This window comes from Lissotriton vulgaris, chromosome 6, assembly GCF_964263255.1.
Source record: "Lissotriton vulgaris chromosome 6, aLisVul1.2, whole genome shotgun sequence".
NCBI lineage: Eukaryota > Metazoa > Chordata > Amphibia > Caudata > Salamandridae > Lissotriton > Lissotriton vulgaris.
The window spans coordinates 882,370,990-882,394,722 of NC_141694.1; the positions used below are offsets into that span (position 1 = coordinate 882,370,990).

At 41.7% G+C, this 23,733-nt stretch overlaps 1 protein-coding gene across 1 annotated transcript in view; it reads right to left on the reverse strand.

Annotated features, from left to right (window-relative positions):
* Positions 1–23,733, reverse strand: part of ESR1 (estrogen receptor 1) — a 1,430,698-nt gene that overhangs the window by 25,134 nt on the left and 1,381,831 nt on the right. Inside the window, exon 7 of the mRNA XM_086926875.1 lies at positions 22,270–22,453. Within this exon, the coding sequence (XP_086783001.1) occupies positions 22,270–22,453 (184 nt within the window). The remainder of the gene's footprint in view (positions 1–22,269; positions 22,454–23,733) is intronic.

Below are 23,733 nucleotides of genomic sequence, written 5' to 3' on the forward strand. Positions count from 1 at the left end.
ATCAGAGGATTGTGTTGTAGGTTTTTGTATTTGTGTAGTTATCACTGGTTTCCTTCTTGAACTTATGTCGCTGTCTGAAACTACACTTTCATCTGAGGAGGTAGGTTGTTGTCTTGTCTTGCTGTTAAATCGTCGTTTCGCGTACACCTCCGCCCAAGTGTAGGCCTCATTTAATTTATAATCAATGGTGTCACGTTTGAATTTACGTAACTTCGTTTCTTCAAGTTCCTTGCCATACTTATCTAATCGTGTGTTTATATCTTCGAGGGTCCTGCCCCATACGTCATCTTCGATTCTTTCTGATAAGTCACGTTTAAGGTTATGTATTTCCTCTTCTAGGTCAGCTATGGTTTTGGCAAGTTCCTCGACTAATAAAAGTATTAAATCCAGGGAACATTTGTTAAGGATTTCAAACCATTTTTCCATGAACTTTTGGTTGTTGTTCAATCTGTACAGCATAGGTCTTATTGCTAGTCTGAGCCCTCTAGGTATACGCTTAACTCGATGGTATTGAATGAGTGTTGTTGCGTGTAATCGCTGGTTTAGCTCACGTCGAGTTAAATATTCTAGTTGCTTCAGTTGTTGTGTTATTGTTCCTCCTTGTGCATCAAAGGTTTTGGATTCCTTAATCAATTTGTAGATCTGATTGGCATCTTCGATAGTATAAACTTTGGTATTGGCTCTGTTGTCTGTAATGGCCGCTATTGATTCAAACGACATTTTTCACTGCTTGGTGCTAGTACCCTGTGGTTGCAGTAGAGCAAACCATCACAATCCCCTTTAAAATACCCACTCTTCAACCAAATATTGGAACTCATCGAATTAGATTCACTACCCCATCCCTGGTCCCGTATTAATGCACACTTGAGCACTTCTGATCTCCCTTATTTTCCCCATCCCATTCTACACAGGAATTTCCTGTTACAAGATTAGGCCATAAAGGATGTAGAATGTATCCTATTCGTAGAATGTAAATAGGCAGGTATGCTTTTATATATTTGGTATAATAACATTGCTCACAGCGAGATACATGATGTCTATATGCTAGAGGCAAAAAGATTTGCTATTTTGGAATTACTAGAACCTCCCCATACGTTCTACAACCTAACTTTTCATCCATCTTAAACTTTTTACACTCTCTATCATCATTCATCTCATTAGATATATCTCGCACTTCTTGAGCCTTTAATTATCCCATTCATTTCACATATAGAACTTACAGCGCTAAACACCACTCCAAGATGGCGTCCATCGCCATCTACACCCCTGTACAAATAATAGATTTGCTGAACTAGGATTTCCACAAGCAGTTTACTCATAGCGCGTTTTTCGTACTCTCCCTTAAAATCTTAACGTTATATTCAGCTCAAGACCCATCGGGAATCAATATTTGACAAAGACACGGTAGTTTATCATTTAAGTAAAGGAAGGACTAGCCGCCTCCATTGCAATACACATGAAAACGCGGAGTCGGGACCACTTGAGTCCGTCGTCGATAGCCATGCGCAAAACAACCTTCTGAATAAAGGAAGGACTAGCTGCCTTCGCGTTATCACTTGAAAAAACGCCGATACGGGAATACCAAACACCTTGCTCCGGTAAGATTTTCCCCTTAACCGCCAAGCCGAGCATTTCAGCAGCTGCTAGTTTTGATTGAATTACACGCTAGCCAGCACTCTTTTAAAACATCGTTTTTATTCTCTTGGCAGATCCTCACCACCTACTCCTCGAGTACTTGCTGAGTCCGACGTTTACTAAGTAGGACTCTCAGGTAAACTCCGCTACTTCTGGCACGTTTACTTACTGAAATCACTGCTATTTCGCAGTATTGATCAGCATCTTATTTGTTTTCACACAGGCTCCTTGCTTTTAAGTCGGCATATACAAGGTGAGGGCTTACATATATACGCTAACCTTATATCCAATTCAGCATTATGCAATACAAATATGCTAAATCTTCCCCGTCCTTTATTTTGCTCTTTTTCCCCTTCTCTGTCCCCGCAGACTTTATCAATACGAGAGCACAGGTAACCTTATGCTTCATGCAAAGTTCCTTCACACGACACCGGTTTAATAAAACCCACATGTTTAAACTCAGTTCTCTTTGTTATACAGATTTATACCACTCATCTAATTTGGAGAATTTTTCAATATACTTCACCTAGTTTGCGGTAAGATGAATACATTATATAGAGACTCTGCCTCACTTATGACAGTGCATCAATAGTAAAAAGATTCCTTATTCTTTCTTTTTCTTTCTTTTCTCTATACACAGACCCCTGACGAAGGGGCTCGCGCCCCGAAATGCATTGGGTGAACACTAAATGTATTGATATCATGATGTATGATATATGTTTGAAAATAGCAATGTATCTGTTGGCAAATGAACATGCGCTATAACAAATGTAACATGAATATGAATGTTATGTTGATCTAAGATAATTTGCTGATGAAAATTAAATAAATGTACTAACGTCCAAATTCAATTAAGTAGTGCGTACTGGTGTCCTGGTTCTCAACCAGGCCAAATTTACCTTATACTCCACAGTGCGCAGGCTACATACCAGCACAGCACACATACCGGATTAAAGTCCTACCACACCTAGCTATAAGAGTGCAGTTGCCCTTCCAAATCCACTGTTTACTCTACTGCAACCACAGGGTACTAGCACCAAGCAGTGAAAAATGTCGTTTGAATCAATAGCGGCCATTACAGACAACAGAGCCAATACCAAAGTTTATACTGTCGAAGATGCCAATCAGATCTACAAATTGATTAAGGAATCCAAAACCTTTGATGCACAAGGAGGAACAATAACACAACAACTGAAGCAACTAGAATATTTAACTCGACGTGAGCTAAACTAGCGATTACACGCAACAACACTCATTCAATACCATCGAGTTAAGCGTATACCTAGAGGGCTCAGACTAGCAATAAGACCTATGCTGTACAGATTGAACAACAACCAAAAGTTCATGGAAAAATGGTTTGAAATCCTTAACAAATGTTCCCTGGATTTAATACTTTTATTAGTCGAGGAACTTGCCAAAACCATAGCTGACCTAGAAGAGGAAATACATAACCTTAAACGTGACTTATCAGAAAGAATCGAAGATGACGTATGGGGCAGGACCCTCGAAGATATAAACACACGATTAGATAAGTATGGCAAGGAACTTGAAGAAACGAAGTTACGTAAATTCAAACGTGACACCATTGATTATAAATTAAATGAGGCCTACACTTGGGCGGAGGTGTACGCGAAACGACGATTTAACAGCAAGACAAGACAACAACCTACCTCCTCAGATGAAAGTGTAGTTTCAGACAGCGACATAAGTTCAAGAAGGCAACCAGTGATAACCACACAAATACAAAAACCTACAACACAATCCTCTGATTCAGCAAGTGCTGCAATTGGATCACTATCGACTCCTTTTTTAGCTATGGATCCTCCACCAAGCAAACCACCAGAAGCTTCCACAACAACAACTGGAGAAAAAAATCGCGAAGAGGACAGGGAAAGGGAAAAACAGCGGGAGAAGGACAGAGACTTACTGAAGAAAACCGGACTGAGAAGCCAGACCAAGACCTCATAATCAATATCTCACGCTATACTCTTACCGACTTTGAAAAAAAGATATTAAACAAAGGCACATCTTTTGTAACCACGTATCACACGAATGCCCTGGAAATGGAGGTAGCACTCTTCAAATTCATGAGAATCCTAAGGCTCAAATACTTTTTCTCAGTCCTGAATCCAGTAGCAGACAGCACGGAAACAGACAAACGGTTTAGACCAAAGAGTAACTTCATGCCTCCAACATCCCACAAAACTCTCGACACATTCGAAACTCTAGTGAAAGCGGATATGAACAGGATTCAACTCAAAAGGAAAAGCAGAAACCTCACCAGAGCGGAATATAGTGCCCTCCAAAGATTGGCGAACAACAGGGACCTAACATTCCAAAGAGCTGATAAAGGCGGCGCGCTAGTTCTAATGGACACAACTTTCTACACACAAAAAGGAGATGAACATGTTCAGGATATTGGTACATACACCAGACTGGAGCAAGACCCCACCACGAACATGTCTCAGAATCTAGATAACATTCTAGACAAAGCGGAGGAGTATAACTGGATTGACAATTCAACGAAACGTTTCCTACAGCAACCCTATCCACGCAGACCAAAAATATACTTTCTACCGAAAGTTCACAAGAGCCTAGAAAACCCCCCCTTCAGGCCAATCGTATCAGGTTGCTCCTCGATCTTCGAAAATCTCGGCATCTTCATAGATGCGCACATGCAACCGTTCATGCAAAAATGGATCACATACATAGAGGACACGTCAGACTTTTTGAGAAGCCTAACTGAAGTCGCAAAAGTGAACAACGAAAATTGGACACTATGCTCTATTGATGTAACCTCGCTTTACACATCAATTCCCCACAAACAAGGGTTGGAAGCGATGGAATGGGCATTACTAAGATCAGAAATATCGGATGAACTGAAATATTTCATACTGCAACTACTCGAATTCTGTCTCTTAAACAGCTACTTTGTATGGAAAGAAAATTTCTACATTCAACAAACAGGCACGGCCATGGGATTCCCAGGAGCCTGCGTCTACGCGAATATCTTTATGGCGAAATTCGAGCTGGACTTCATACTAGAAGATCCTACATGGCAAGCTGGACTAGTCTATTATAAGCGCTATATTGATGATATTTTCATCATATGGAGGCACACATCTGCAGAACTATCACGGAATATCAAGAGCTTAAATCTGGCCAACCCACGAATACAATTCACCCACAGTATCAGTGACACGGCACTCCCCTTCTTGGACGTTCTTGTTGAACTCCAAAATGGATTGATCCAAACCAAACTATTTAAAAAAGAAACGGATAGAAATACGGCACTGCTTTACGAGAGCTTTCATCCAACCAATCTCATAAATAATCTCCCAATTTCTCAATTCATGAGAATCAAAAGAATATCATCCAATGAGAAAGAATGTGAGAAAAGCCTTGAACAACAAAGACAGAGATACCTGGACAGGGGTTACCCTGAAAAGCTGCTAGAAGGTCACTTGGAGAAAGTCAAAAGTATGCCCAGAAAGAATTTACTGCAAAAAAAGACCAAAACAGACAACCAAAGGACGGTATTCGTGTCTAAATACTCATCTGTGTCAAAAGACATACAAAGGATTATCTCCAAAAGATGGGAAATTATAACAGCTGAAAAAGATTTCGCAACACTTTTCTACGACAAACCACTGTTCGCATACAAAAGATCGCAGAACCTAAAAGAACTATTGAACAAGGCTACCGATGACGACATGGCATCAAAAAGAATACATAAAGGAACCCAGAAATGTTACAATTGTAAAAATTGTAACAATGTAATTTCAGGAGATATTTTGCTGCATCCACGCACGGGTGAAAAGATAAAACTGAGACACACAACCAACTGTAACTCAGAGCATGTGGTTTATTCTATAAAATGTCCATGTGGACTGTTATATGTTGGTAAAACAGACAGAAAATTAAAGATCAGATTGACGGAACACAAAAGCCGTATCCGTAACAAGAATCTGACTGCTCCTCTGGCTAAACATTGGAACGAAGCTGGACACTCCATCGCCCAACTAAGATTCCAAATCATTGAAATGGTTCCCCAAAAGTTGGGCACTGACAACGCTAAAACACTAATTCAAAGAGAAACATTCTGGATCCGTAGGCTTCAAACCCTCATCCCAAACGGATTGAATGACAAGTTAGACCTTATATGTTTCCTATAGGTATTCCAAACCGCAAACCATCACAATCCCCTTTAAAATACCCACTCTTCAACCAAATATTGGAACTCATCGAATTAGATTCACTACCCCATCCCTGGTCCCGTATTAATGCACACTTGAGCACTTCTGATCTCCCTTATTTTCCCCATCCCACTCTACACAGGAATTTCCTGTTACAAGATTAGGCCATAAAGGATGTAGAATGTATCCTATTCGTAGAATGTAAATAGGCAGGTATGCTTTTATATATTTGGTATAATAACATTGCTCACAGAGAGATACATGATGTCTATATGCTAGAGGCAAAAATATTTGCTATTTTGGAATTACTAGAACCTCCCCATACGTTCTACAACCTAACTTTTCATCCATCTTAAACTTTTTACACTCTCTATCATCATTCATCTCATTAGATATATCTCGCACTTCTTGAGCCTTTAATTATCCCATTCATTTCACATATAGAACTTACAGCGCTAAACACCACTCCAAGATGGCGTCCATCGCCATCTACACCCCTGTACAAATAATAGATTTGCTGAACTAGGATTTCCACAAGCAGTTTACTCATAGCGCGTTTTTCGTACTCTCCCTTAAAATCTTAACGTTATATTCAGCTCAAGACCCATCGGGAATCAATATTTGACAAAGACACGGTAGTTTATCATTTAAGTAAAGGAAGGACTAGCCGCCTCCATTGCAATACACATGAAAACGCGGAGTCGGGACCACTTGAGTCCGTCGTCGATAGCCATGCGCAAAACAACCTTCTGAATAAAGGAAGGACTAGCTGCCTTCGCGTTATCACTTGAAAAAACGCCGATACGGGAATACCAAACACCTTGCTCCGGTAAGATTTTCCCCTTAACCGCCAAGCCGAGCATTTCAGCAGCTGCTAGTTTTGATTGAATTACACGCTAGCCAGCACTCTTTTAAAACATCGTTTTTATTCTCTTGGCAGATCCTCACCACCTACTCCTCGAGTACTTGCTGAGTCCGACGTTTACTAAGTAGGACTCTCAGGTAAACTCCGCTACTTCTGGCACGTTTACTTACTGAAATCACTGCTATTTCGCAGTATTGATCAGCATCTTATTTGTTTTCACACAGGCTCCTTGCTTTTAAGTCGGCATATACAAGGTGAGGGCTTACATATATACGCTAACCTTATATCCAATTCAGCATTATGCAATACAAATATGCTAAATCTTCCCCGTCCTTTATTTTGCTCTTTTTCCCCTTCTCTGTCCCCGCAGACTTTATCAATACAAGAGCACAGGTAACCTTATGCTTCATGCAAAGTTCCTTCACACGACACCGGTTTAATAAAACCCACATGTTTAAACTCAGTTCTCTTTGTTATACAGATTTATACCACTCATCTAATTTGGAGAATTTTTCAATATACTTCACCTAGTTTGCGGTAAGATGAATACATTATATAGAGACTCTGCCTCACTTATGACAGTGCATCAATAGTAAAAAGATTCCTTATTCTTTCTTTTTCTTTCTTTTCTCTATACACAGACCCCTGACGAAGGGGCTCGCGCCCCGAAATGCATTGGGTGAACACTAAATGTATTGATATCATGATGTATGATATATGTTTGAAAATAGCAATGTATCTGTTGGCAAATGAACATGCGCTAACTCAAATGTAACATGAATAGGAATGTTATGTTGATCTAAGATAATTTGCTGATGAAAATTAAATAAATGTACTAACGTCCAAATTCAATTAAGTAGTGCGTACTGGTGTCCTGGTTCTCAACCAGGCCAAATAGACCTAAAAATCACAGCACTCTTGAAATTGTGCTTTTGCAAAGAGTCGCTGAGCTGATATCCCAACATATTCTCATGAAGTTGAAACATTGCTTGCTTCAAGTGCAGACCACATTCTCCTTCTGGATACTTTTAGTTTCCCATGCTGCTCTGCAATTACCAACTTCCCTCATCAGGCACTGAGAAAGTAACTATTATTTCCACACTCAACGTCATCTACCCAAGGCCTGGCATGGGCAACTGGCCTTCTGATCACGTCCTTGACTGTGTCCGTGACATTTGCAAGCCTCTGATGCAGTCATCTGGGTAGGTCATTACCTACACACAGGTATAAGACGGCTGAAAGGATTAGCACACTGTTCTTTTGCTCTAAACTCATAATCCTCTTCACTGATTGCTACCAAAGATGCACATTTTTCACAAATAATGTGTTGCTCCGTACTATACATTGTGCAACTGCTGCTTCATTAAAGCTATGAAAAACACCATCCCACTCGTTCTTAAACGTGTATGAGTAGTTTTCAGGCACCTTCTGCAGGAACAATAACACCATGTAAACAATATTCCCGAAGGAAGACTATGTTAAAATATTAAGATAGTCCCACTTTTAATGATTTTCTAAGCCTTTCCAATAGGTTGTGAATTTAGACATAAAAACGGTTCCCTCTGTTTTCCCCTTTGGGGTAAGATCCCCTCCACTTCGTGACAGGTCTACCCGTCCCAAAATGCAGTATTTCATGTTATCTTCATTATGTTTCATTTCTTTAAACTGCTCCACGAGTGGTGCATTCTTTTTACATGTCCTAATAGCAGATCTATGTTCATTAAGTCATATTCTGATTTCCCTCCATATCTCTCCAATATAACTTTTACCACAGTGACATATTATAAGGGATACCACACTGCTGCTTTTACTGTTCACCCTCTGATCCGGGGACATTGTGTACAATATTCGGAGTTCTGTCTCATTTTAATATAAATAAGGACACTTTGCAATGATAAACCTTAAGGGGTGTTGTATATAGCATCATCCCTGAGAATTTGCTATTTAATTGCCGCAACACAATTGATAAAACTGGAATAATGTATATAATCTACATTAGCAAGCCACCTGTTTTTAACATGGTGGTATTAGGACAAGAATAGGTAGGCAAAAAAGATAGGCGTATGGGTTGGATAGACGAGGAAGCAATAAGTAACCACAATTACAAGAGCAGGCAGGCTTAAAATACGGATTGGTCATGTAAAGGACCAATGGAAATCCACAGATAAGAGAACAGGAATTCTAAAAACATAAGGGTAGGGGTAGGTTAGATAAGGGGTCAAAGGGAAACAATCTTCCTGTATAAATTAATGATAGCAGGATACAGAAACTTTGGCAGATACTAGCAATGGAACGTCTCTCTCTTAGTGTGGAGGGCCGCGGCAAAGACTATGCGAAACTTTGAGCCCCATTTTTACAGCTCTTTTCGAAAGACATGCGGGAAGGTACATGTCCAAAATACCTGCAGATCTTACAACTCATACCCTTGGACCCACCTGGTAGAGGAGCTGATTGCCTTGATAAGTAACGCCCAGTGGGTTACATTGGGGATTGGGGGCAGAAAGGTCTTGAACTGATGCGGAGGGAGGGTGTGGGTGGTGTGGGGGGGAGGAGAGTTCTTTTTCTGTTGTTTATTGCGTTTTTAAAGGTGGTGTCTTGGCCACAGTGCCTTGAGGTTTCAATGAGGATTGCACTGCCGCGAGGTCGTCCCCAGGGATATAGACATTTATACGCTGTGTATTGCCCTCTAGTTTATGCTCTGCTGGCGATTGGATGTAGTCAGTTAAGCTGCGTATTGTGCATTTACCACCACACAATAAAAATGATTGATTCTGAAAAAGGAACGACAGCCTGTGTTCCTGTTGGACCCTGAGCTCTATGGGGTAAGCTCTAATTAGGCAAAAACGATATTTAAATAAGTGCCTCCTAACAGGGCATCAATCTGTACGTGTATATGTGTTTTAGAAACATAGGGCACAGTATTAGCAGCCTCAAAGACCTTTGTCGGTTTGTAAACTAGCAGACACAATAAGCTGTGCGAACCACGTTGAAAAGACAGGTGAGAGTTTTAGTTATAAACTATAAATAGTAAGATGTATAATGCCTTTATGGAAGAGAGCACATTAAGAAACTGACCACTACATTGTGCAGGTAAATGAAAATGCAGTTTCAAAGAGCAATTTATTAACAGCTGAGATCTGCATTATCACCGTGGCGGTTTTGTCCGGGGCAGGAAAGAAACAACAGACTTGCTAAAGTTTGTTTACTCACGTGAAATTTGAGATGCGTGTTTTAAAATAACAAAGGGGCATATCAACAACGACCCGATATAAAATTATCGCCGCTTTAGGGTCCCTTTTTGGGCGAAAACCGGCCATAGTTTTATTGCCCTATCAGCAAAGACACGCTATCGCGTGTTTTTATGCTTCTTCGCCCGTTTCCTCAACGCTCAGCTTTGCATCGCTAATGAGATGCAGAGTGAGCGTAAAACACAGAATTTACCAGGAAAGTGTCGCTAAGCGACATTTCTCCTATTATGAACCTGCACTCTAACCTGCACAACGATCAGAAAAGTAGCGCTAACTGAGCTTATCGCTACTTTCCTTACGCCTGCTTTCATTATATCCAATGGAAGGTGGATAATATGGCTTAGTCTGCCCTGCCCTATCATCAAGCTAGCGCCTATGGCTGTACAATTATTGCTGGATTTCCAGCGATAATCGCACATTTAGCAGCTATTGCTTGGATTCTTATCGCTTTGGAGATATGCGTCACTGATAGCCCGCTATCTCAGCGATAGCCGGTGATAATTATCCTTGCGCTAAACACGCTTAGCGATAATTATCGCCAGCTGTTGCTGATATGCCCCAAAGTTCTGATTAATAGGTAAGACCGTGAGTTATATATATGGATTATTAATAACTCATTATTGCCATTATAAAAAAAGTGAAAGAAAAAATACTTTTCATTCCGACAGGTTCTTACCTCTTTGGAATGAAACAGACTGTGCATACTATTATGGGTGACAGACAATGAAAGCACTGCACCTTCAATATACATGATATAACGCCCTGAAGAGTATCAATGAGTAAGAACACTGTTATAACAAGTTCAAATATAATGGAAGGTAATTGAGGATATCTCCTAGGGTTTTTTTTTATTTTTATACTCATGATAATATATGCTGAGCATATCAATTAAATGTGTGTGAAATTAGACATGGCAAAGAATGATATATAAAAATTAATGTCTACTGATGCTTGAGATGTATAATATAAATATACATCAAGTTGATAATTAGCTTTTTTGTCTCAATATGTGGTGTATAGTAATGTAATAATAGTAAGAACAACATTGTATGACCATCCCCCTGTGTTTAGAAATCTGTTTAACAACTGTTTTTAATGGAGATATATAATTTATGTTTTCTCCGAGTTTTTATTTAGTTATTGATTCTGAGGAAGGTGGGATAAAGGTCAAGAAGCCACAAAAATGCTGGGTTGACACAATAGCCTTTTTAAAAAAAAATAATGTATTTAATTGATTTTAATGCAAACAACACAATACAGCCACAAACGGGGATAGTAAAGTAATTTTTCAACTCACTGTGTGGTTTGTGCTATTCGTGTCATCTCAGCCACAATAACACTAAGAAGTGCACATGCACCTTCCTTTGAAAACACTAGTGACATCAAGTTTCCGCCCTATTCCTTCTGATCCAAACATTTCCCCCACACCCTGTCATGTTTCCGTGTACAGCCCGTGCTATAAACACCTGCTTCTCTTGAATTTCACACCAGCCCCTCTGCGCCACTGTGACATTGTGGGGGTGCGGTTTCCATTTATATGGGCCGTGCCCAGAAATTCTTTATTTGATTGATATCCTCCCTCACCCTCCAGAATCCCCAGGAGAAAGGCCACAGGTGTGTGGGGGACCTCCCATCCTAACACCTCAGTACGTTCTGCAGCTATAGTGGTATAGCATCTGACTATAACCGGGCATGCCCACACCATGTGGTAGAAATCTGCAGGGGTCAACGCACAGCGGGGGAAGTCAGGGCTCGGTAAAAGGCTCGCCCGGTATAGTCTATCCGGGGTGAGGTAAGCACAGTACAGATAATATGTCTGTATTAGTCTCAGTCTGGAAGAGATGGTAAGGACCTGTGGGGCCATGAGGGCGTCCCACCAATCGTCGTACTCTAGGGGGCCCAGCCAATGCTCCAAGCTTGTCCAAAGGTAGTCTAGCATAGGCGAGGAGTTAATAAAAAGTGTGCCGTATATTAGGGAAATACCTCATTTGCCGAGAACCCCTATCAGGATCTTGGCCTCCAGCAGACAAAATTCTGGGGTTGGAGTATCAGTGTAAAGATGGACAGGGAGCACATATCGAAGTTGCAAATATTTGTGAAAATGTGTAGTGTCAATCATATAAGTACCCTGCAATTCCTGGAACTTGAGAATATGTGCTCCCAACCAAATATCTTTCAATTGTGAAATTCCTATAAGGTCCCTTTTCCTGAAACCTTTCAGCGTGGCCACTTCCTTTAACCGGGTACCAAGCAAGAGAGTCTTTAGTGTCAGCTTTGCGTCCCAGTATGTCAACCGAAGTGCATGTGTCCGAGCCAGGATAACCGTTCAGGTCACCGCTGGGATGGAGTTTGGGATAGGGGACCCATACAGTATCACCTGGATCTTGGAAAACCCCAGAAATGCAAGCTCTAGTTGGTACACGAGGTCAGCCCACCCTACAGAAAACCAATCATTAATCACCAATAAATAGCTAAGTAGAAAAAAAAAAATTAGACATTCCCAGGCCACCATCATACAGGGCCCGTTGAAAATGAGAAAGAGCTAGTCGATGTCTGAAGCGGCCAAACAGGAATGTGGTAGCTAATCTATCTAGGGCTAGGAACAAATGATGCGGTAGGCAGAGCTGGAAGGCCCGTTGAAAATGAGAAAGAGCTAGTCGATGTCTGGAGCGGCCAAACAGGAATGTGGTAGCTAATCTATCTAGGGCTAGGAACAAATGATGCGGTAGGCAGAGCTGGAGATTCGGAAAGACATAAAAAATTCGGGGAAGGATCATCATTTTATATAGGGCTATGCTGCCCATGGGATTTAATGGTAACATCTTCCATCTTTGTAGGTCATCCTGAGCTTTCTTCACCACCGGTGTTAGATGCAGTGCCCAAATGAGATCCAGGAGGAGTGCCACTAAAATCTCCAAATATCAGAAACTTAAACGCCAAATTGGGATATTGGATTGCCATGGGATGAAATCATGGGAATGGGCCAGGGGGACCAGAGTGGATTTGGTAGGGTTAACCCTCAGCCCGACACCTCACTAAAAAGGTTGAGTATTCGAAGACAATGTGAGCACGTCACTTTGGGATCTGCCATAAAGAATAGAAACTCTTCCAGATACAGTGCAATGCGGTCCTCCTGGGTCTCCCTCCATCGTCAGCCCCTAATCTGAGCATCACATTTTATCAGATGGGTCAATTTCTCAATTCCCAATGCGAAGAAGAGTGGAGACATGGGGCAGCCTTAATGCGTTTCCCTACAAATTAGGAAGGGGTCTTAGAGGACCCATTTCACCTGAACTCGAGCTGTGGTGGAATAGAGCATACAGAGCAGTTGCTAAAACCGCAGCCCCATTCCCGACCTCAGCAGCACCTCCTCCAACTATCGCCAGTCTACAGTATCAAACACCTTTTCAAAATCAATAAGGAGAAGGGCCAGGCGAGATTAGAGGAGGTGCTTATGAGCCAGAGCAATGTGGAGGCATTGTAGGAAATGCCTTGTGCTTCATGAGGCATAAAGTTACACTGGTCAGGGTGGATAAGGGTATTAAGCACTGGTCTTAGTCATGCAGCCAGTATTGTTGCATAGATTTTCACATCAGTATTAATAAGGAAAATGGGTCCAAAATCTGAACATGAGGTCAAGGGTGGTTGCGTCTAGGGGATTACAGCAATTGCAGCCATGTCAATATCTGTGGTGAAAGACCCTCTATAGACCTCCTCCTGGTACAAGGCATTGAGCTGAGGAGTGAGATCCTCCCGGAATGCAGAGAAGTACTCCCCAGCAAACCTGTAGGTGCCCGGGGTTTTCCTGGATTGAAAACAGCTAATCCAGCAGCTGGGTTTCAGCAGAAGAAAGTAATGGGAGAAGAATCTCCTCCAGGAGGTGAGGCCGCGGCTCAGGTTCGGCCAATAGAACCGATGTAAAAGGTTGCAATAATATTCTGCAATTGTCTGTGCAATATCGCAAAGGATAAGATGTGTGCATCCCCAGTTGTCAGTGACCTCCGGAATGATGCTGTTGTCGAGGGGACAGAATGCAAGCCAATAGAAAAGTTTACCATTTTTGTCCACCCACCCATAGAGGCTCTTCACATTTGTTTTGCCGTCTCTAGGGATAGGTGACAAATTTCTTCCCGTATATGGATGAACTGACAAGATACACCTGTCCCTCACTATTTTAGAAGCAAGTTCCCTCTCCAAGCGGAAGGCCTGTGCCTCTAATTGGGAAAAGGTGCTGTCCCTGAGCTTGTTGCTGCTTCCTAAGTTATCCTTTAACTTAACCCCTAATGGTGGCTTTACCTGCCGCCCAAAGCATGTCCAGTGATTAAACCGTGCCATCGCTAAGTTGAAAGTACGCCTTGATATCTATCTCCAACACCTGTTCATAATTCTCATCTTGGAGAGACCTGCCATTTAAAAGCTACACGGGTCGTGTATCACTTCTTTGATACACGTTTTTTACTCTTTATATTTTTCCATGATAACTGCTCTATACCTGGTACACAATGAAAAATTATTGCAAGGTGCAGGTCACTTGTTGGCGCTGGGTATCTCAGGTTCTTGGAGAACCTGCAAACCCTATATATCCCCACAATCATAAGGCTTTTCTGTTCGTAATGGTTTTTCACTTTTGTAAATAATGGCAGGAAGTTACAAATTAAAATGTTGGGACAAATGTCTTTTTTTTGCACTCATTTTCAATATTGTTTTTAATTTAGTTCGTTTCTTTGGGAAAACCTTCAGGAATTTACACAGGCGACCCCTTGCTGAATCTAGAATTTTGTCTACTTTTCAGAAATTCATGGCTTTCCCAGATGACCCATGGGTTTCACCCTGATTTCCATCACAAACTAGGTTGAAAGCACAAAAACTAGGAAAAATGGGGCGCCTCTTTGAGAACCGCCCAAAATTTGGTAATACATTTTTTTTTCTTTTGACTCAGCTCTCCATGTTCCTGTTAGCCGGGAAAATTATGACTTTAGCACAGTAAACCTTTTGTTGATGCCAGTTTTAGGAGACAAATAACTGAAGCTTTATTATTAAGCACTTTTTTCCTATTTTTCCCAAAACTCCAAAAGTTTACTATATTTTGGCTAATTTCATAGTCTCCTCCAGGGGAATCTACACACCCTGGGTACCCAAATCCCCAGGAGGTTAGAAAAAAGGGATGCAAATTTGGCTTGGACGACTTATAAGGAAATAAAATGATGGAGGCCTAAGCACAAACTACCTCAAATAGCCAAGAAAGGGTTTAGCATTCTAGGAAATAAAATGATGACGGCCTAAGCACAAACTACCTCAAATAGCCAAGAAAGGGTTTAGAATTCTAGGGGAAAAGGCCTAGCACGCAAGGGCTAAAATAGATGTCTTCTCCTGCATGTTCACTGTTTATTATTTCTGCTGCACACAGTCAAGCAGAGTCATGTTTGTTTATTTCTACTGACGATGTTCTCGAAGAAAACCTTCCAATACAGACACAAATAATGTTGCACTTTTAAAAGTCCTTCTGCTAGCTCACTTTACTATATTAATTCGCAATAGTTTGTTGTTATTCTTGTCACTAGTTTGTACTGCCATCTCCAGATGATATTAGCACAGAGTGATTAGAATCAATATGCATGTATAGGGATAGTGCTTAGATGTTGGGACAGTATGAACGTTTGTAGAATCATACTCTGATTAGACGAGATTATAATTCTTTGGCTCACACCATGGTGAGTTTGCAGAAGTTGACGATTTTCTATGCAAGTATATAAACCCTTGATTTTGGGGGTGAGCCAGAAGACCTTCCAATGCTACCAGTTCTGCTGGGCAATTGTTACTCAGAATTTTTCTGGTTTTGCCCATTATTTATTGACAGCCTTCATCGCAGTAAATGTATGCTTTTGCATTTATGATTCCTGTATTGTACCTTATTTATTATTTGTAATAATTTTTAAACCTTTCTATTCATGCTCTAGAACTCAATTAATGTGTTTATTCTCGCTTAATAGATTGTAATTTGACATGCTGTAAAGTGCCTTAGCTTGGTTACACATTGCTGCATGAAATTGAGGTTTAACAAAGAATTTGATCCATCTACCCATGGGCGTGCTGTTGAGTAATATTTTGGGGTATAATATTAGAGTAACATGGGAGGGAACAAGGGAAGACTGTGGCACAGGAGGGCACAAGAGGAAATAGAGAAGACAGCACATGAGGAAACAAAAGGAGAGAGTGGCACAGGGGACAAGGGTTAAGAGTAACATTGGAGGGAACAAGGGGAGACAGTAGCACAGGAGGGCACAAGAGGAGATAGGAAGGTAGCACAAGAGGGAACAAAAGGAGAGAGTGGCACAGGGGACAAGGGGTAAGAGTAACATCGGAGGGAACAAGGGGAGACAGTAGCACAGGAGGGCACAAGAGGAGATAGGAAGGTAGCACAAGAGGGAACAAAAGGAGAGAGTGGCACAGGGGACAAGGGGTAAGAGTAACATCGGAGGGAACAAGGGGAGACAGTAGCACAGGAAGGCACAAGAGGAGATAGGAAGGTAGCACAAGAGGGAACAAAAGGAGAGAGTGGTACAGGGGACAAGGGGTAAGAGTAACAACGGAGGGAACAAGGGGAGACAGTAGCACAGGAGGGTAGAAGAGGAGATAGGAAGGTAGCACAAGAGGGAACAAAAATAGAGAGTGGCACAGGGGACAAGGGGTAAGAGTAACATCGGAGGGAACTAGGGCAGACAGTAGCACAGGAGGGCACAAGAGGAGATAGGAAGGTAGCACAAGAGAGAACAAAAGGAGAGAGTGGCACAGGGGACAAGGGGTAAGAGTAACAACGGAGGGAACAAGGGGAGACAGTAGCACAGGAGGGTAGAAGAGGAGATAGGAAGGTAGCACAAGAGGGAACAAAAATAGAGAGTGGCACAGGGGACAAGGGGTAAGAGTAACATCGGAGGGAACTAGGGGAGACAGTAGCACAGGAGGGCACAAGAGGAGATAGGAAGGTAGCACAAGAGGGAACAAAAGGAGAGAGTGGCACAGGGGACAAGGGGTAAGAGTAACATCGGAGGGAACAAGGGGATACAGTAGCACAGGAGGGCACAAGAGGAGATAGGGAGGTAGCACAAGAGGGAACAAAAGGAGAGAGTGGCACAGGGACAAGGGGTAAGAGTAACATGGGCGGGAACAAGGGGAGACACGAGCAGAGGAGGACAAAAGAGTTGATAGGAAGATAGCACAAGATGGGACAAAAGGAGAGAGTGGCACGGGCGACAAGGGGTAAGAGTAACATGGGAGGGAACAAGGGGAGACAGTAGGACAGTTGGCCACAATGTGAGAGAGTAGTACAGGAAGGAACGAATGGAGAATGTAGTACAGGAGTTAATAAGGGGAGACAGTAGCAAAGTAGATCATGGGGACAGAACGGAAGGGATCAAAACAAACATTTTTAAAACAGAATGAACACATGGTGAGAGAAAAAGCCACAGTAATCACACAGGGTGAAAAATGAAGAAGCATAGTCATCAGAGAAAATGGCGCAAAACACCAAACAGCGTCATCATACAAGATTGGATTTGAAAAACATGTTTGCAAATGTGTTTATTTATGCCTAATAGGTTGCACTTTTACAAATTAAAAAGATATGAAGAAGAAATGAACAGTAAGATATAAAGCTTGCTCTAGGAGTCTGACTTTGGATGTGTGAGGTGTCTCGATACTTATGAAATAACATGTATTCCCTTTCTAGAAATGTGTTGAGTTCCTTTTTAAAAAACACACCAGAAAACTAGCTTTCCTGATTGGAACTCTCTGGCACCTGTGGGGTAGGGAAAAAGAGTGCATCTCTCGCAAAGTGCAACCTTAGTCAATCTGAAAGCTTTCATCTCCTTTCTAATCATTTGCTTGTTGTTAGACCTGACAGCCTTAGGGTGGTCTTCCCCCAAATGTTTTGTCTACTTGTCTCCGATTTTGCTGAATTTGTTTTGTTGGCCTTAGGCCTTACTCTGAGCACTTTACAGCTTCTAACCAGTGCGAAAGTCCACGTGCTTCTCCCCAAACATGGTTTGATTGACCTATCCACAATTGTCATATTTAATTTCTATATATAAGTCCCTATTTGAGTGCACTATATGTGCCCAGGGCCTGTAAATTAAATGCTACTAGAGGGTCTGCAGCACTGATTGTGCCACCCACAAAAGTAGCATGTTAAACATGTCTCAGGTCTGCCACTGCAGAGCCTATGTGTGCAGTTTACACTGCCTTGTGGACTTGGCATTCAAAACCCCTTGCAAAGCTTCCAGAACTTTCACTTACTGGAAAAAGGAATTTATCAGCAAACCTAGAAGTAGAAAACACTGTACCTCTGATGTCATTTCTTCTCTGTTTACAAATGTGGTCACCCAGTTTCCTAATACTTGAAGCTTTTGCAGCATTCCACTTTGGATTTCATGTGTGTCAGTGAGTTCACTGTCCGCTACTAAAACTACTTGCTTCTGCAGTTCATTTCTTCAAAACAGTGCATAATTTCTTCCATTGACCCCGCTTGGAGAACCAAATTTTCCACATCCTGCACACCTTTAGTAATATAGCTTTGTATATTTTCCCAAAATCCCTTTATCAAAGTCATTTCATTCTCTATGCTCCATATAGACCACTACAAAATGTTCAATATTGCCATTAAGTTTATCTTAGTCAGGTCAACCCTCACTGTGCCCCTAGAATTTCCTCTGTCTCTGGTTTACCCTCATTGGTATCAGTGTCCTAACTGGCATTTTGTAGCAAAAAAGTAATTATTATTCTTTGTGGTGTGAAAGGTTTTGTCTGTTGTTAACAGGTCTTGTCAAATGTGTCCAGCTCCTGCCAGGATACACAAGACAGACCCCAGTGCCTTCACCCAGATCCAGGCACTCCACGCACATCCCTCAAAATAAACTCCCCGACTCACATCTGCACTGCTTGCATGTGCACTCTTCAGAATATATCTTCAGCCATGGTTAAACTAGAAAACCCAACACACTGCCAATCAACACAAGTCACCTAATCCCTCAAATCTGAGCACATATCGCACCGTTCTCCTGGTGCACTGTTTTCATGAATTGCCCTCAACAGACAGAAGAAAGCAAGGATCTTCACAGAATTGTGGGAGAGCTACTGCTTTTTTGGACCAAACAAATATGTCATAGGATTGTGATGTCTTCTATCCACCATGTATCACATCTGGTCCCAAACACTGAATCTTGAGACAAAGTAGACTGCCATACAGAAAACCATGGCAGAAAACCCACATAAAGCAACCTCAGTTGCCAGCAAGCTCTGCAGTGGGATACATTTTAAATCATTAGTATAGTGTATGTTGGAAAGACAATCATGTGAACATGGTTAGGTTCCTGCCAGGCACACTGTGTTGCTTTTGAAGTATGCCTGGAGTGAAATGCTAATTTCCCTCCCTTTGCTTCAATCTAATGTTGATGAGATTCTGTCAGAATACGGGGCCTTCGGGCCCATTTGTTAGACTACATCTGAAAAGGAATTTCAGGCCCATTTGTTTGACTATGTCTAAAAAAGTAGTTATTGGCCCAAGTGTCATAGCTTTCATTCACTACAGTGCAAGCTCAGGTCACTGGACCCAGGCCCTGTGGATGGTAGCTCATCACATCTTTTGTCTTGAAAAACAACCAGGGACATTAAGATCATTCCTTCCTCATAAAAGCGTTATTGTAGAACTGGAGGTAGGCTTCACTTCTCATCGTTGTAAGTTCGAAAAATAAAATTAATAAAATATTGATAGATTTTAAAGAAGCAGTGTTCCAGCTATTTCTGCTTATTGAGTCTGTATTAGAAAATAGCATTTGAGTTTACCATATCAGTGTAAATATATATAAATACTTAACTATTGGGTCTTTTGCTCTTTTTTGCTGTGCTTCAGATTCACAAGAGTGTCAATAGGGGGTGATCAGTGCTGAAGTCTGCCCCCCCCTTCTCATTTTGACATCTTGCAGTGAGCATCTAGAGGGGTCATCAGGAGGTCAATCTGGTTTCTGTCTCTTTCATTTGATGAGCACCACATTAGTTTGTGAATATCATCATGGGGAAGGAGTATTCCTTCTATGACCAGATCATTTGTGCCGCAAAGTATTTTTCCATTGTCGTTGATTGCTCCACAACCTACCTTTCCCATGGCTCTGTCATGGTTCGTATTGCCATTTCCCACTTTAGCATTCAAGTTTCCCACCACAATATTGAGGTCATGGTTTGGCACAGCTTCAAGTTCAGCTTGCATCTGATGGTAGCTCCAATCCCTTCACCAATCAAGGTGGATAGAGAGGATCAAGCCATGACCAGTTCACCTACTTAGCCAGTTCTTTCAAACTTGATGGCAGGGCAGGCAGTCACATCAAGAGCAGACCTGACAATTCCAGAAATGACATTAGGATACTGACAAATGTGTGGACATCATCTGAGTTCAGCACCAAAAACCAATCAGAGGCTTTACCAGAGCTGCACGGATGAGAATGCTGGCAGATAATGAAGAGCAATATCACCAAATTGTCGACCTTCCACACCAGTAACCTGAGAAGAATTTTGCACATTTTAGGCATACGAACCATCTCCATCCTGCTCACCAAATGCCAACAAGAGAGCATGGACACCATCATTATCAGAAAAAGATGGATATGGATAGGACACATCATCAGAAGGGAACAAGACTCCATGTCAAAAACAGCTCTCGACTGGAGCCTACAAGGCAAATGAAAAAGAGACAGGCCAATAAACACCTGGAGGCAAACTGTGGAAACCGAAATGAAGACACTGAACCACGGCTGGGCCTCGGTACAGAAACTTGCCCAAGACAGACCAAAGTGGAGGTATTTTGTTGCTGCCCTACAGGATAGTTGGCATAACGGGCAGTAAGAAAGTACGTTTTGGGTCATTTAGTCAGGCCTCTATATTAATTGTTCCATTGTGTCATTCACATTTTTCTTCCGGCCGCTATGGCATATGGCATGGCGTGATAAGGCAGGCTACTACAGACATTGGCTACCTTTAGTGTGTTTTACAGCATTCTGCCATTTTACAGGAACACATACACACACAAAATAGTTCATTTCAGTTCCCTGGACTACTTTCGCAATGTACACAATTGTGACAAAAATGTTTGCTTTAGTCAGTGTTTTTGTTTTTTAGATCAACCAGGGCCCTGTAGCTTCCTCAGCAATAAACCTTTGCAAACACCATAACAAAACCAAAGAAGCATTGATGTAGATAAAGGGCTGACAGTCAATGCCTGTCCTATCGGCCTAGCCAATACTTGTTTTTCAGATGTGTATGAAAGTCGAGTTTCCCCTTCCCATGTAACTCTGTCCAAGACTCTCTGTTGAATAGGTTTAATTAACACACCAACCCATAATTATTGCAAGAGAACAGTCTCCTGAAACCTAGTACCAAATGTATTTATATAAGGGCAGGCCAAAGTGAAGTATTTTGACACAGTGATAGTGGGCCACATCTCTACCTGTTGATCAAGTGCTTTGAAAGTAAGAGATTGGTCTTCAGTAGCAGACACTGCAAACTGAATCCGATTATTGGCACATGGACGGATTTAGGGTGTGGATCTGCTGCTTAAAAAATGTGCTGGTTTGAAAGCATGGGGGGGGGGAGTCTCTTGAAGCTGAGCGACCTCCCAGACCTCACTGTCATTGTGCTTCAGAGTTCTTAAATATTATCTTAGATCTCACACTCAATAGTTCTACTATTATAACCCTCATGTGTCACACCCAGAACTTCTAAGGTGAGTGTGTGCCATGGAATAGGGTTTAGAGTGAAACACACACTTCTCTTCATATGGTTTGCAACCTTTGGTCAGAGTTGTTCTTAGCTGCTCTGCTATGCTGTGTTTAGTGTAACTAATGCTGTATACCAAGCAGGCAGGTTGACAAGCAGATCAAATAACTGCGGAGGACTTTATCTGTCATTATCTGATTTTTGCAAATCCCTTTTGAGTGCGTTGAAAGTTTAGTATTTCATCAGACATCTTCATGCTTTTGATAGGGGATAATGAGTTTTAGCAGGTTGTTTGTCTGCTTGTGAGGCAGAAATTATGAGACCTGTGTTTTATCCCAATCTTCTCCACAAGACCCAATTGTGTGATCTGACACAAATCACTTTTTGAAATGGTCCCTTACTACATTTTTCAAACAAATTTAGGATCACAAATCTACAATATCACATTAGTATTAGGCACTACACAAAAATAATTTACATTTACATAAGTACGTCCTATACTCAGTCAGAAATGACGTGCTAAAAGGCAGGCACAGTTGTGTTCTGGAAATCCGTGTACACTCACCTCATGTGCCTGATGTGAGAAAGGATGAGCAGGAGCTGGGCGAGCCGCCTATGTTGTTGCTGCAGTGAGAGGCCAGACTTTGCCATCAAATGAACCAGTGTGTCTATTATTTTGTCTAAAATAAGATGTATTTGCTCAGTCTCTTCTGGGGATTCCAGGGTGCTTGACAGAAAAGTATAAACACCTGGGACAAAATAACAAAATAAACACAGAATCAGACTATGAATGTCATATCTAAAGTGGATGACATGTGGGCAACGTTTCCTTGATGGCTAAACATTAGTCATACAGCACACAACATTAGTTGGATTTGAGTTCTGACACTGAAGTAAGCGGAAGGCAATGCAAGAAGAGCAATGTCTTTAAATATTTCTAAGGGTATGCAATAAAGGTCAAATCCAACACCTAGAGCCCCCTTGTCCCACAAGACTTTTATGGTCAACTGTGCGGCCAAAAGCACCATCAAACTATGAACAGGCCATGAAGTTAAATGATTTGTCAAGGAACATTTGCCATGATCAAAATGTCATGGTTGTACTCAGCCTCAAATACCTCAGTATGACCCGTGAGTTATCTAGTTCACTTTTTAGGTCGAACCTGAGCCAGCGCGCAAGCAATGCTCTGGCGAAGATCTGTTGTAGTACAGTACGGGGAGAAGCCCCGCCCACTCCCCGCCCATATTTTTGATTGGCATGTGTCTTTGGCCAGATGTATGACCTACCAATTTGCGACTTGCAAATTGCGTCACATTTAAAACTCACAATTTGCGACATAAATTGGAATGGATAACAGTGTGGCAGATACTGTTAGTGATTCCTAATGGGGTCGCAAATTGTATACCCCATGAATATTAATGACGCTGTTGTAATTTGCAACCCCATTAGGAATGACTTGCAGTCCCAGGGATGAGTGCCTGCTTGGGTTAGCAAACCACCATGTCTGGGGCTGCTTTTAAATAAAGCAGTTTTTTTTTTTTTTTAATGCAGCCCGTTTTCCTTAAAGGAACTTTTCAATTTCATTGTTTTAAGGGGAGGCAATGGTCCCTGGGACCTCTGCCTGCTCTTTAAATATTTTCTCACATACTCACAAACGGGAGTGGTTTACTACCTTACTACCTACTTGAAGTAGGCGGTAAACTGCGAGTGTTTTGTGGCCACAAATGCGGTCACAAAACAACTGTACATGACATGGTGACTCGCTATTAGGAAGGGAAGCCCCTTCCTAATAGCGGGAGCCGCAAATGCTATTTTGCGAGTCAGTGAGTCACAAAATAGCATTTGTACATGCCATTAGCCTTTTTTGCAGTCGCAAACTGGAGGATCTCCCATTTGCTGCTGTAAAAAAAGGGTTGTACATCTGGCCCTAAGTCCTTTGTACATGCTAGTGTTTGACTCCTTAATAAGCTTGTTAGTCCCTTCTTAGTACGGCCATGTTGTCATTTATAACTTCCATGGCTACTGGCCC